This window comes from Echinops telfairi, unplaced genomic scaffold (genome assembly GCF_000313985.2).
Source record: "Echinops telfairi isolate 266 unplaced genomic scaffold, ASM31398v2 ScPeMD7_7475;HRSCAF=8513, whole genome shotgun sequence".
Taxonomy (NCBI): Eukaryota; Metazoa; Chordata; class Mammalia; order Afrosoricida; family Tenrecidae; genus Echinops; species Echinops telfairi.
The window spans coordinates 9251230-9264878 of NW_022111379.1; the positions used below are offsets into that span (position 1 = coordinate 9251230).

The following is a 13649-nucleotide window of genomic DNA, read 5'->3' on the forward strand; positions in this document are numbered from 1 at the left end:
GGTCTGAGGCTGTCCTGGGGACCCACCGGGGCTTGGGGTTGGAGGAGCAGGCGGCAGAAGGCTGTCACGGCGGGGTGGGACTGGCTGACCTCAATCTTCAGGAAGTTTCGGTATGTGTGGTAGCCTGGGCCAGAGGGGGGACAGCAGAACTGGAGAGGAGGGGCCCACAGCCCGCCAGAAGTCCCAAGCCCCCCGCCGGCACGCACCCACAGGGCCATGTTGTGCCCACTGCACACAAGCTCACGGTCACACTGGGCAGGAGCAGCTCAGGGTACACACCCTGGAAGGGGACACACACTGAGTACCCGCTGCACCCCAGGCCTGAAGCCACACAAGGCCTTGCAGAGGGCAATGCTGCTGCCGCGGAGGTGAGTTACCGTGGAAACCACCCTGCTTCACAGGGGCGGGGGTGGGGAGGTACTGACAGCATGGGCTCTACAGGCTGTAACCTCACAGCACCGAATGCCAGGCCTCTCTCTCCCCAGAAGCCGCCGGGTGGGGGAGGGCCGCCAACCTCTTGGTGAACGGCTGAGTGCTTAACCATTGTGCCACCGGGGAACCTCGCACACACTCCGTGGTGTTGCAAAAATAAAGATGTGTGCACTCCAGACTAGCCGGAGCCCAACAGCCGAGAGATTGAACCCGCCCCAAACTCTTCAGGAAGTGGCCTGGGCTGACTGCCCGCTGGGACTGACCAAAGGAGCCCTGGGAGAGGAGGGGGCTGGGCCCATCTGACCGGCTGCTGCCGCCTGGCACAGGCCCCAGCAGAACCCGTGCTCTTCTGGTGTATCTGTGCTGCCTTTTCTGGCAGGGTGCCCTGACTACCCCATTCTGTCTCTCCCACAGAGCGCCCCCACACCTCAGAGGTCCGGCGTGCGACTGGGGGCCAGTCTCATCTGCTCTTGCAAAATTCATGGGACAGTCCACCGGGCACACACACTGTGATGCTCCACTGCCTCCCACCTCCACAGAGCTAGGTCAGGACAGCCCCTCCCCATGGCCTGGACGATCTGCCCCAACCCCTGGCCCTGGCCCCCGGGGCCTTACCCGGGTCGATTGAGGCGGTTCTGGGAGGTAGCAGGCTGAGGTCCATCTGGCCCAGGTGGACGGCGTTGTGGAAGGCAGAGAGGAGCAGGCGGCCAGCGGCCACCACTGTGCCCACCAGCATGTTGATGGGGAAAAGGAAGAAGGTGGCCGCGTAGAGAGCTCGCCTGGGATGGGGAGAGCAGGGCAGCTGAGCCTCTGCCCAAAGCCCTGGCCCCAGGGACAGGGTCACACTAGATGCCCGCAGCATGGCCGGGCACCCCACCCTGTGCTGACCTTTCTCTCCCAACCCAGCTCACCCTCCCATCCTTGCCTTCTGTGAGGCAGGTCCTGGCCTGACTTGAACAGAGGGGGACACTGAGGCCTTGGACAGAGGGGGACGCTGAGGCCCAGAGCGAAGGCGGCAGAGGTGGGACGTAAGGGAAGATACACCTGCATCTTTGTGTGGGGCGTGTCCCTCTCCCAGCCCCCTCCCTCGCCGTGAGTCCCTCCACAGGAGGAGGCACATGGTCTCCAGGGAACAGAGGAGGCAGGAGAGAGCTCTGCTGATCCCCAATGCTTCTGGGGAGGCATCCAGCCCCACACAGGGGTGACTGGAGTCTCTCTTCTTTGTGAGCAGCAGGGTATCCAGGTGGAAGAAGAAGAAGAACACAGGAAAGGAGAGAGAGATGGAAGATGAGACCAGGGGCCCAAGGGACCCACAAGCCCAGGTGCTAGCTACCTGTTGGTTAGCTCTCGATGTCCATGGCAAGTCTCTAGGAAGGCCCAGTGGGCGGCCATATTCTGTAGCGTCACAGCCAGGGCCAAGGTCAACCAGAAGGGCCTAGGGTTGGGGTTGGGAAGGGCAGTCATTCTCGGAACCTTCTGGAAGGAGTCAGTGCCCTCTGCCCCTCGCCCCACTCACCATGAAGACTCCAGGGCTCGGAGTAGCAGGAGGTTACTGCCGTGGACCACAGGCATGAACACCAGGAAGGCCAGGGTCATGGTGCCCAAGAAGAAGACAGTCTGCTGCACCAGGAGGCCTGCCCAGGCCAGGGGGACGGGGACAAGCATGAGGGTCCCTGGGGCCCGGCCGCTCAGGGACCCCACAGGGCAACTTTAGGATCTGGCAGACGACATCGCTTCAGATCCCCAGTGCACCACCACCCAGCGGCACTGCCCTGTGTTACTCTACCTCCCTGAACCTCAGTCTCCTCCGTAAACAGGGCCTAGAGGCCCCCACCTGGAGAACTCTCGTGAGGGTCCAGGGCTCTTTGAAAACCACCAAGTGCTCTTGACTAATGGGATTTCCCCTCCCTGGTTCCTGAGCCCCTGAGGACCGGGCTGCATTTTAGAGGCCTGTGCGCACCTCCCTCTAGCCGGCCCGCACAGGCTCGGGTTCTAGAGGGTTGTCTGTTGAAGCAATTGGCTAGCTGTTGGCATGGGACAGCGTGCATGCAACAATTAGGGTGTGCCGCCACCACTGCCGCCGCCACGTGCCATCAAGTCCCTTCCACTCAGATCAGTGGCTGGGCTTGAACTTCAGACTTTTGCTTGGTTGAGAGCTGAGCACTAAACCACTGTGCCACCAGGGCACCTCCTGGGTAGGAAGACGACTAAGGAGTCATGACCTTCCTGTCCTGACATGGTCCTTTCATCTCCAGAGGGGAGAGCCGAGGAGCTGTAGGGGCAACAAGAGGGCCCAGGACCCTGGCCAGGACCCTCGTCTTCCAGAATGGTGTTCTCAAACCAGTGCCCAGTGGGGAGAATAAAAAACTCGGGGCCGAGGGCCCTTGGACGGCCATCTGTTCAGCCCCTCGGGGCAGGAATCCTTTTTGCTTTTCCCACAATGGCCTCTAAAGACTGCTTACCTACTCCCATTGCCAGGGGCCTCATTACCTCCTGGGGCAATCCAACATAGCACAAACTGGAACGTGCCTCCTGGAATTTCAAGGTGCCAGTCCCCCTTTTGTGTAACCGTCTAGTGGCAGCTAGGCTCCCCTGCCTGCCCCCCCCGCCCCCCCAATGAGGAGTAGCCCATTTCTGAGAGTTCATGCACCCGCATCAGGAGGGCAGGAATGGTGGGGCTGGTCCCTTCTCTGCTCTCTGTATCAGAGCCTGCCCAATCAGGTAGCGCCCAAAAAGGCAGGGTGGCGTAGGCAAGGGAGCTCACCAAAACAAGTAAAGGCTGCCTGGTAGGCGCTGAAGCTCATCCAGCTGAAGACGGCCTGTCGAGAGGGTTGGGGGCTCTGGGGCTGGGAGCCCATATCCAGGGCAGCCCCTCGGTACAGAGCTTGAAGGTTGGTCCTGAAGTGGGACAAGGGGGGCAGGAACCTCAGGGAGTCATTGCCACTCCCCAAATCACTCCTTTGGGCCGACTTCTGGCCAAGCTCACCACCTAATCAGAGCTCTCTGCCATCCGCCAGAAAGCCGCTGAGCCAAGCCAGGCAGTCGGTGGGGGCTTCCTGGAGGAGGCGGCCCTGGGCAGCATTTTAAAGAGGAGTGTGAGTTGTGGGGGCATGGGAGGGAGCCGAGATGTGTCTCAGGGAATCCAAGTGGAAAGCAGCAAGGGTTGTGTGGAGTGTGACCAGAGCTCAGGCCCCAGGGCAGGGGCCCAGGTTGCAGGTGGGCAGGGGCTTTGCTGGCCCTTGACCACCAGGCTGAGATCCCTGTACAGGAGCTCTGAGGCCTGCCAAACACCCAGGGCATGTGGACCAGCTCTCTGGCCCGAGCCAGGGCTCGTCGGGCCTCCCCTTCCCACCCTCTGGCTCCCTATTATGACTTCCTCTGCCCAGGGTTTGCTGGAAGCCTCTAAGGCTCCTTCCTTCTCACCCACCACCAATGGGCCCCTGAGGAGTATTGCCCCCATACCACCTTCCCACGGCCCCTCCCTCTCCCACCCTCCCTGTGTCAGGGTCTGCCCAGCCCTCACTTATGTCTTTAACCCTCTCCCCCTTGCCTCCTCCCACTCTGGAGCCGAGCTTCACCCTCTCCACTACACCTCTCCAATAACACGGGCCAGGCCCTCCTTCTCCACCCACACAATGCCGGACCACCGGAGCCTGCGGAGGTCCTCCTTCCACCCCAGCGCCCTCTCCACAGGCCCTCCTGGGTCAAGGGTCCATAGGACTCAGACTTCTTCCTTCCACGCCCACCGCACCCCACCCCACCCACACTAGTGGGCCAGAGCCCGCCACTAACCTGTGCATCACCAGCGAGCGAGCCTGCACGAGGAAGGTGAGTGAGCAAGACAGGACCAGGGCCACGATGTAGCACACTGCAGGGTTGGAGGAGGAGCTAAAGGAACGGCCAGGACCCAGGGGGTCTCCTGGATCTCCACCTGCCACCAGGGTCCCACCTGGGTGGCATCGCCTCTGCCCTACAGACCACCTGCGACGGAGAGTGGCCGTGCTGGGAGAGGCCGGCTCTGAGGTGGCTGGCTGGATTCTCATGCTGCTGTTGCGGCTTGCTGTGTTGTGTGAGCTGCCACCCACCCCCAGCCGCCACCTCCAGCTCCTCTGTTTCCCAGCTGCCTGTCCTTCAGGAGGTCACAGCATGTCCCCATGCCTTGGTTTGCTCGGGCACCTGCCGTCCTGTGTGCTACTGTGCTGTTGTGGCGCCGCCTGCCAACCTCCAGCCCCGCGTGCACACAGGGGCACCAGGGCTGGGGTCATCCAGGGACATGTTACCCGGCCTTTCTTCAGCGGAGCGACAGGGTGGGTGTGAGCCACCAACCTCACAGTTGGTAGCCCAGAAGGGAACCATTGTGCCATCCTGGAAGGTGAGGAGAGGTGGAGCCTGGACGCCCATCGACGCCCACACCAATGCCCTTGTTCTGGGCACGGAGGCTGTGCATCCACAGTGGCGGCCTGGGCCCATGAGAACCAGGAAGGTGGTCCTGCCAGCCATCTCCTTCGGGCTGGGGGTGGGCGGGCTCTCCTTCCCAATGCCTCCCCTCCCGGCCATGCCCACAGAGCTGAGTTTGCTGTGACCCCAGCACCCAGGAAAGAAAGGACATTTCCACAGAACCGGGAGGTGGGGCTGCAGCCCTCCCACCCCTATACCCACTCCAGCCACTCTCTGGACCCCCCTGGGTTGGGCCATAGGGATTGTTTCCGCCCAACAGAAGAGGAAACTGAGTGACGGCCTGACCCAGGAACCACATGGCCAGGTGGAGGTGCAGCGCGACATGCAACCTTCTCCAAGTAGCCATGGAGCGAGTGGGAGGACCTGTATCCTGCCTGACCTCATCACTCAGCCCAGGGATGTGTGTGTCCTTTGTTCCTGGGCCTCCACCAGAAACTCGGGGCGGTGAGATCAAACATACGTGGACGAGACAAGGATGGTTTCCACACAGCGGCAGTGCCGCAGCAGGGAGCCTCACTATGGGCAGTACTTGGAGGGGAACTTCAAAAACTCGCGATGCCCAGGCTGCATGCATACACCCTGGACCAGTGGAATCCGAATCTAGGCGATAGGGGTGGCTGGAAGCGGGGTAGGAGGACCTCAATTTTCACAAATGCTCCCCCAGTGATTCCAATATGCCATCAGGGTAGAGACCACCGTCATCATTAATTTCATCAGCAATGGATGGAAACCGATCAACCAGGCGACACTGGGTGTCCACGACCAGGGTTCACCGACTGTGACTTCCAGCACACCCAGCGGAAGGTCAGTTCTGGCACGGGTGCAGGGCCCACAGGATGCAGCAAGGCTGGGAGCCTGCCAAGCTCCAGTGCCCTGCTCAGGAGCAGAGGGGCCAAGAGCCACGGGGGCAGAAACTGCAGACAGGGGAGGGGGCTCTGGCTGTGGCTTGGGCTCAGAAGCCTATGTCTGTTCCTGCCTGTGGTCCAGGTGGCAGCCAGCTGGAAACATCCCCAGAGCTACCATTTTCAGCCCGCCTTGTCACCTGCCTAGCTGGGGGCGTCAGTGGCAGGCCTCTTTCGGTTCCAGGGCAGCCCTTCTTATGGGAGCTCAGGAGCTCAGGAAGGTGGAGGGGAGGTGGTCATGGAAGCAGGCAGTCGCTGCCTCCCCACCCTCCGCCCCGCTCCCCCACTCCCTGCTCTCTCCATTCTGCTAGATCTGTGGGTACAAGATGACGCTGATGATCAGAGCAGCACGCCTCCACCTGCCAACGCGCCTCCACCTGCCAACGCGGCGGCCTAAGCTCCAGTCATCATGTGTGCCTCCACAGAATGCAGGGTGCTGCTGCTCCCACGCCGAGGGGCCTCTTCACACAGAACCCTCAGGACCCCGGGCTTTGAATCAAGGTGGAAAAAACAAGGTGCCCTGGCCCAGGCGGCAGAAGCCTGGAGCTCTACCTTCCGTGGAACCAGAGCCAAGTCCTCCTCTGGACCTCAATGGGGTCACTTCCCAGCCTCCCGTACAGGGTGGCTGGGAGGGTCTGCTATGGGGGTGTTCCCTAGGCGGGCAGGTAGGCAGCATTCCCTGGCTCAGTGTTGGGGGAGGGAAGGAGGGAGAAGATGACCAGAGAGGATGGGGATTGGGGGAGAGGAGGCAGCCTCTCTTTCCAATCCCACCACCTGTATTAAGGATCCTCCTTGCTCAGCCTTAGCAGAGACCCCCGGATGGGTCCTCTGAGCTCCCTTGTACCATCTCCCACGTCAGGGGAGTCAGCCAAGGACCCTGGACGTGGGAGTCAGAGATGCCACAAAAGCTGACGAGGAAAAGGGTGCTGATTGAGACCATTACTTCAGTGCCCAGGCACAGGGAACTGGAGCCCCCATCACCTCAGTTTGGGCCCGTGGCTGTCAAAGCTCAGAGAGGGGACAGGGCATGCCCAAGGGCAGCCAGCACACCCATCAGTGGCCGGCTGGGACTGAGCTCTGAGATTCTGGCTCCAGTCCCTGCAGCAATGGGACGTCACAGAGACCCCCCCCAGGGGCCTCACCTTCCAGCGCCCAGAGGTGGTGCTTCACCAGCTCTACCACTTCCTGCCTGTCCTCAGAGAGCAGGATTCCAAATCCAGCCAGCAGGTAGGAGACGTCCGTGGTGATGCCCGCCCTCACCTTCTGAATGGTGGGGATCATGCCCACCAGCAGCAGCAGGGCCACCTGCAAGAGCCCCAGAATGAGGACGCTGGGGCCGACTGTGGTCCCACCTGGCGCCACCACCCCGGAGGCTGGGCTGAGCTGGTAGGGGAGAAGCCAACCTCCGCAGCATGCAACCTGCAGCCACAGGCTGGTTTTGGAGGGTCTCTGCCTTCCCCTGAGAGCAGGAGCCTCAGGCAGCAGGGGACCCACCAGCAGATGCAACAGGAGCATAGTGAGCCCAGGCACCCTGGTCAGTGGCCTAGGGTGCGTGTGTGCAAAATTAAGAAAATATAACATTGAATATATACTCTAGTCTCAGGTCTAATACCAAACATTCACTTTTCCCGTGCTGGAGGGAGCTATGGCTGAGCATGGGCATTGGCACAGGGCAGATCAGGACACCAACGCTGGCCTACCCTAGCTGTAGGAGCTTGGTCAACCCAAAGTCACCACCCTGAGTCTCAGTTTTCCCATCTGTAAAATGGAGAACAACCAAACCTTCCCTATCTTCCAAAGATTTGGGGGGGGAGGTGGTTTGAAGGGGCTGGAGGGCGGAGGAGACTTTATCAAATCCAAATGAGGGGGCTTCAAAAGGCCTTTTACTTCCATGTTTCCATGAGCTGTTTGAAGCTCCCCTTGTATTATCTCACAAAACATTCTAAGCTACCCAAGGAGGAAGGGATTTCCATTCCCCTATTTTACAGAACGGCTCCGAGTTCAGAAACAGTAGCCAGCTTGTCACAGGACAGACACACAGAGGGTGGGATTTTCATCAATGTCTGTGTGATGCCCAAACGCACGTCCTGACTATCTGGGACCAACAAGGGTAGGCCAATGTTCCAAGATGACCGGATTGTGGACAGGGCTTTGGGCGCCCTGAGAGGGGCTTGGACAAGGTGTCTGAGGCAAGGGTCCAGAGTGAGGGACATACCTGGTAAATGGCCGTCCCTGTTAGGGTGGCTGAAAGCACCAACTTCAGGGGCAGCCGGAATCCTGCAGTCCTCAAAAGAACGGGCGTGTAAGCCCAGGCACCCCTCGAGCCACGGAGTCCCCATCCCTCCCAAGGCACCCAGGAAAAGAGCCAGGGCCCTGACCACCAAGGCCAGGCCAGGGGCTTCCTCTTGTCCCAACTCAAGTTGTCCTTTCTGATTACAAGGGTGCTGGGAGCTGCCCCCCCCCACCACCACTGCCCCCAGAGGAAAGGCAGGTCCACCTCAGCTTCCCACCCCGTACCTCGCTGTGGGGTATAGATGTAGTGTCTGCAGCAGATCTGAGCCCAAGACAGGAAGCGGTGCTTAGAGGTGTGGGAGCTGCAGAGAGATCCAGGCAGGTGAGGCTCCTCAGGAGAAGCCCCTGCCCCGAGGCTGAGCCCCGGAGCCTGGCTCATCCAGTCTGCCCCTGCCATGCTGCTGAGGGCCAGCCTCCCCAACAGCTCATCCGAGGGTGTGGCTGGCACCTCACCTCTTGTCCAGCTTCTTCTGGCAAAGGAGACGTCTGAGATACTCCGCAGAGTAGCTGTTCTGCAGCACCTGTGGGGACAGACAGACAAACGGAGGAGCACCCCAGGCCCCAGCTTGCAGCTGGTGCGCTATAAAACTACTTGGTGGTGGAGGCCATGCAGTGCAGAGAGGTCTAAGCTCTGTGGATGAGGCCGGGTCCCTGGCCTCCCCCTCCACCCACCCCTCCACACCCCCAGCAGCCCTCTCATCTGCATGACTGTAAGAGCAATCATCTTCCATGCTGGACAGTTCCTCCTAAGGTTTACCTCCAAGTCTCTCCTGCTGTATTCAATCATACACCAGCACTGCCCCCCCTCCAGCCCTCTACCCTGACACATCTTTGAACCAGGACCCAGGAAAGGGGCTGACGCAGGTCAGAAAACCCAGGACTCTCCTGCTAGTCCTCATGGGAGGTCACAAGGGTGGAGGGATTTGTCTAAGCCACATTCCAGGCCCTGCACTGCCTGCAAAGTGGCTGGGGTCCAGGAGAAGACCCCAGAGCATTGAGGGAACACGGAGAGGTTGGTTCCTGTTGCCACGGAGACTGTGGCCTACAGGGTGGGTTTGGGTTAGCGCTCTAAGTTCGGCTGGGTCTTCTGAGACCTAAACCTTTGTGACCAAGGGCCCAAGGGCCTGTACATCATGCCTCCTGGAGAGGGACAGCCGCCCAATGAGGGGGCAAGGGGCCTCCCCAAAGGATCAGGAGCCTCGGGAGAACAGGGAGCACAAGGACTGAGAACCCTGCTATGAGAACCATGTGGGAATAAAGCCAAGAGTTAGGCAAGCCGCCTTGGACCCGAAGCCTAGGGGGGACCCAGGGATGCCCCACAGGGACCTGCGCCCACCCCCGCCTCTTTCCCCCACTCCTCCCAGCCCCTAGATGGCCTCACTCATCCTCCACCTTCAGTCGAATGGCACCCCCTTCCGAGCTCTGGACCTGCACTCCAGCTGTCCTTGACCACACCCATGGGGACATCCTCTGAGCTCCCACACCAGGCACATCCCTACCAAGCCTGAGCCCCTGCACACCCGCTATCTGGCCCAGATGCCAGCCTGCAAGGCTTCCTCACCTGAGGTCAGAGTAGGACCAGTAAGTCACTCCGTGATTCAGCAAACCATTTCTGAGTGCCTACTGTGTGCTGGGCCCCACACAGCACACGTGCAAAGGACCGAGAGACACAGGGTGTGCAGAGCGCCCCCCGTCATCTGCCCCTTTACCTCAGAGCCTGCTCCGGGCCGACGTCCAAAGGTCCTCACTAGCTGCACTGGGTACCAGAGGCTCAGGAATCCCAGGCCCAGCAGAAGAGGCAGGGAGGCCAGCAGGGAGTAGTACTTGTAAATCTAGACAGACAGACAGACAGACAGTCACTCAGACAGACTGACCTTCTGCCTTCCTTCCCTGACCAAGGGCCAGAATCTGTTTCCCTCCCCACCTCGCACTGGACTCTGTAAAGAGTGGACGACAGCCTGGGTGCTATAGGAAGAGGTGCAGTTCTATCCTAACCCCCAACCCTGGGCCAGCCCACACAATACACCCACTTCCCTATCACCAGCCCTACAGGTGCCACGCCCCTCCCCAGGCTCCTGGGCCCCCACCATCCACTGCCTTTAGAGGAGGTCAAAGGGAGGAGGTTGAAGAATCCCCTCCAAGCCACCCCCAGGTATGAGAGAGCACCTGAGATGGGGCACCTGCTTTCTCTGTTCCTGTCCCCCAAGTCCCCTGAAAATAAGACAAAGGCCGTGGTGCCTCTGTCCGCCCTCTACATTGGGGAAGTGGACGAGCCTCTCTCCATGCAGAGAACAATTCCAAACCACAGTCTCTGCCATCGAGTCTGTGCAGACGCACAGAGACCTGATAGGGCTGGGCAGAGCTGGGCCTGCCTGTGGGTCTCCCGGGCAGTGACCGTTTGCAGGAGGAGAAAGCCCATCTTTGTCCCTCGGAGAGGCTGGTTCCTCCTCTCGACGCACGCACTCATGTATTTGTTCATGTTGCTTTCATCGATGGCTTAGTTCGGTCCTGGCTCTTGGAGGAGCCACCCAGTCTTGCCAGGGAGGTACTGGCGCTGGGGACTCCACTTGTAAGTGGGAAACCAAGTCTCCGAAAGGTGACCTTATTTCACCACCTGCCATTGTTGATTGATTGATTGATTGATTCTCCCTTTCTGGAATGGCAGTGTGGGGGGACAAGGCTCTCACCCCAGTGCCCAGAAAGGAGCCTGATGCTGAGTGTGAGGTTCCAACATGCTTTGGGGATAAATGAACGGCTTACTGAGGGAATGAGGCCGTGACCTGGATTCAAACTCTGGTTGTCTGGCTCAGAAGCCTACACTAGCGCCCGCCGGCTCTAGCCGGGGCAGCGTCATGCCTTTGCCAGCAACCAGGAGCCAGGCTCTGAGAGGGTCTGTTGTCGCCTGTCAACCCTCTGAGGCCATGAGCAACCCGTGCTGGCCGTCCCTCCCCTTGCTCCCCCTCTACCCACACCAGAGCTGCCAAAGCAAAGCTGGGAAATCGGTAATTTGAGGTGAAGGTGTGTCCAGACGTTTCCTTGCTCCTCCTCTGCCCACTTGTCCCCTCCCACCCCCCTGCCTGCTGGACAGGAAATTCCTGAGGGCCGGGCCCAGCTGCCTTGTCCTCCGCCTGTCCTGTATGGAGGCCAAGCTTAGGGTGAGCGTACTTTAAAGGAGTCAGCCCTGCGTCTAATAGAATGGGGTCCAGAAGCCCCTCATATAAACAGACAGGCCTCCACCCCAGGCCATCCTGGGTCAGTGGTTACCTTGGGCCCTTGGGGACACTCCACCCTCTGCCACATCTGGACCCCGAAGTGGGCCCAGCACAGCATGCTGCCAAGGAGGTACGCGACTTCATGCCTGGCCGTGGCACATGCGGCCAGCGGGTAGTAGAGGACAGGGTAGTAGAACAGAGCCAGCAGCTTCCAGGGACCTGGAAGGCAAGGTGGACAGACACGCATGAAAGTGAGGGACTTATGTGGGGCCCTGTCCTGTCTGTCTTCAAAATCCCTGAGCTGGCTCAGTGGGCAAGATTCCGGTTTCAAATCCCGACTAAGGATCAGCTGTCTTCTCGGAGCAAGAACGTACAACCTTCTCACACAGAATAGTCTTGGAGTCCGTTCTATGGGTCAGAGTAGAGCTGGGCACCGCAGGGTCTTCCCCGGCTGACTCTCCCAAAGTCCATCGCCAGACCTTCCTACCCAGGTGCCGCTTGGGACTTGAGCCTCCACCCCTGTGGTTAGCAGGTGGCTGTACTGATTAGCATTTGCATCACGCAGGGAGAAAAGTAGGTGGTCGTTGGGTGCCATTGAGTCCACAGCGACACCCTTCCCACCCTGTGGCCGAGCAGGACTGCATCGGCCTGTACCCCATGCAGGAGCAAGCTAATAGAATGCCAGGCTGTACCCCATGGAGCCTCTGGGTGGGTTTGAATCATCAGCCTTTCCATTAGCAGCCAAACACTTAGCTGTGGTGCCACCGGAGCCCCTTAATTAACCCTCTGCTTCCAAGTCATCCCTGACTCTCTGTGCCCTAAAAGGACAGAGTAGAACTGCCCCACAGCATCACCAAGGCTGCACATCTGTACAGGAGCAGACTACCACGGCTCGCTCCCGCAGGATGGGCTCAAACTGCCGACCTCTTGGCTGAGCTGAGAGTTGAAACTTTTCTACTGCACCACCGGGGCTCTCTGGCAACTTAATTAAACAAATTACACAAAAACTAACCACCACCGAGTTGATTCCAGTTCATAGTCACGCTACAGGACGGAGTAGAACAGTCCCTGTGGGCTTCCAAGGCTGTCAGTCTTTACGGGAGCAGAAAGCCTCATCCTTCACCCTGAGAGGGACCGGTGGGTTTGAACCACCAGCCTTGCAGCTAGCAGCCCAACATACCACCCACTCCAACACCAGGGGTCCTCTGGCCCCTTAATTAGTGCGGGCTAAATGAAAAGATCCAGTGTTGTGACTGCTAGCCACAAGGTCCCTGGTTCAAACCCACCAGCTGCTCTTCAGGAGAAAGATGAGGCTGTCTGCTCCTGCAGTGATTTGCCATCTCGGAAACCCTGAGGCACTGCTCTGTTCTGTCCTGTAGGGTTGTGGTGAGTCAAAACAGACTTGACAGCCATGGGCTTGGTGCTCGTTTGGAGACGAGAAGCGACCGGTTCAGTGCTCGGCACTGTGTCTGAGCAAGTGCCCCATCAACTACACAAACCCCACCCTAGTGCCGCTCCCTTCTCCGACCCTCAGTTTCCCCTTTGTAAAACGGGGCTCCGATCCCTCCCTGACAGGGTCACGATGAGGACTAGGTGACTCCCCGAGGGCTAAGCCCAGGGTAGTGGCCCCACTTGATGACAGCTGTCCTTGTCACCATCATCTCCCTTGCATCCAGGTGTAACTCCTCAGGATTCCCTTCTTGTTACCCCCCACCCCACCCCCACCCCCCGCTAGGGACTCTGGGGGGCTCAGCCTGTGACCAGAAACAAGAGCGGCCCCTCCCTCCTGGGGGTGGAGTTTGCAGAGTGACTAGCCTCCGCCCCCCAGCACTGCTAGCCCCAAGGCGCAGACCCCTACAGGGCGATTTCAGACATCCTGGTGGCTAGTTGGGGAGGGGAGGAGCAGCCTCTCCAGTGGGGCTGTCCCTCGGCCCCCTGCCCTGACCTGGGGTGAGGGTTGCTTGGTGCACCTACAGAGATGTGCTCAGGACGCCCTGCCCCCTAGCTGCATCAGTACCTTGGCTGGGTGTCCAAAAGAGCGTCAGGGAGGGCAGTGGGTCCTCATCAGGGAGCAGTGTGCACAGGGAGCTGAAGAGGATGGTGAAGACCACCGCGGGCACGGCCCAGCCCTTGTCCTCCATGAAGAAATCCACGGGGCTGGGGCAGAGAGGGAGCCACTCAGCACCACGGGGACAGGTGAGGCCCCTTCCCAGACGGGGAGCCTAAGGACCTGTCAGTCAGTCCACGAGGACTTGTCATGTCTTCTGGATGCCAGGCATGGGGTCTTGTGGCTAAGTGACTGGGAGAGCCCTCACTCCCAACACACACACACACACACACACACACACACACA

At 59.8% G+C, this 13649-nt stretch overlaps 1 protein-coding gene across 1 annotated transcript in view; it reads right to left on the reverse strand.

The window, feature by feature from the left end:
• The window catches only part of STRA6 (signaling receptor and transporter of retinol STRA6), a 55171-nt gene that overhangs the window by 1440 nt on the left and 40082 nt on the right, over nucleotides 1–13649 (reverse strand). Inside the window, exons 6-18 of the mRNA XM_045285667.1 lie at nucleotides 13314–13453; nucleotides 11349–11515; nucleotides 9794–9916; nucleotides 8538–8605; nucleotides 8310–8386; nucleotides 8008–8069; nucleotides 6935–7097; nucleotides 4225–4300; nucleotides 3197–3330; nucleotides 1949–2066; nucleotides 1766–1867; nucleotides 1048–1211; nucleotides 1–124 (exon numbers count right to left, since the gene is read on the reverse strand). The exon at nucleotides 1–124 is cut by the window's left edge and continues 11 nt beyond it. Of these exons, the coding sequence (XP_045141602.1) occupies nucleotides 1–124; nucleotides 1048–1211; nucleotides 1766–1867; nucleotides 1949–2066; nucleotides 3197–3330; nucleotides 4225–4300; nucleotides 6935–7097; nucleotides 8008–8069; nucleotides 8310–8386; nucleotides 8538–8605; nucleotides 9794–9916; nucleotides 11349–11515; nucleotides 13314–13453 (1518 nt within the window). The remainder of the gene's footprint in view (nucleotides 125–1047; nucleotides 1212–1765; nucleotides 1868–1948; nucleotides 2067–3196; nucleotides 3331–4224; nucleotides 4301–6934; nucleotides 7098–8007; nucleotides 8070–8309; nucleotides 8387–8537; nucleotides 8606–9793; nucleotides 9917–11348; nucleotides 11516–13313; nucleotides 13454–13649) is intronic.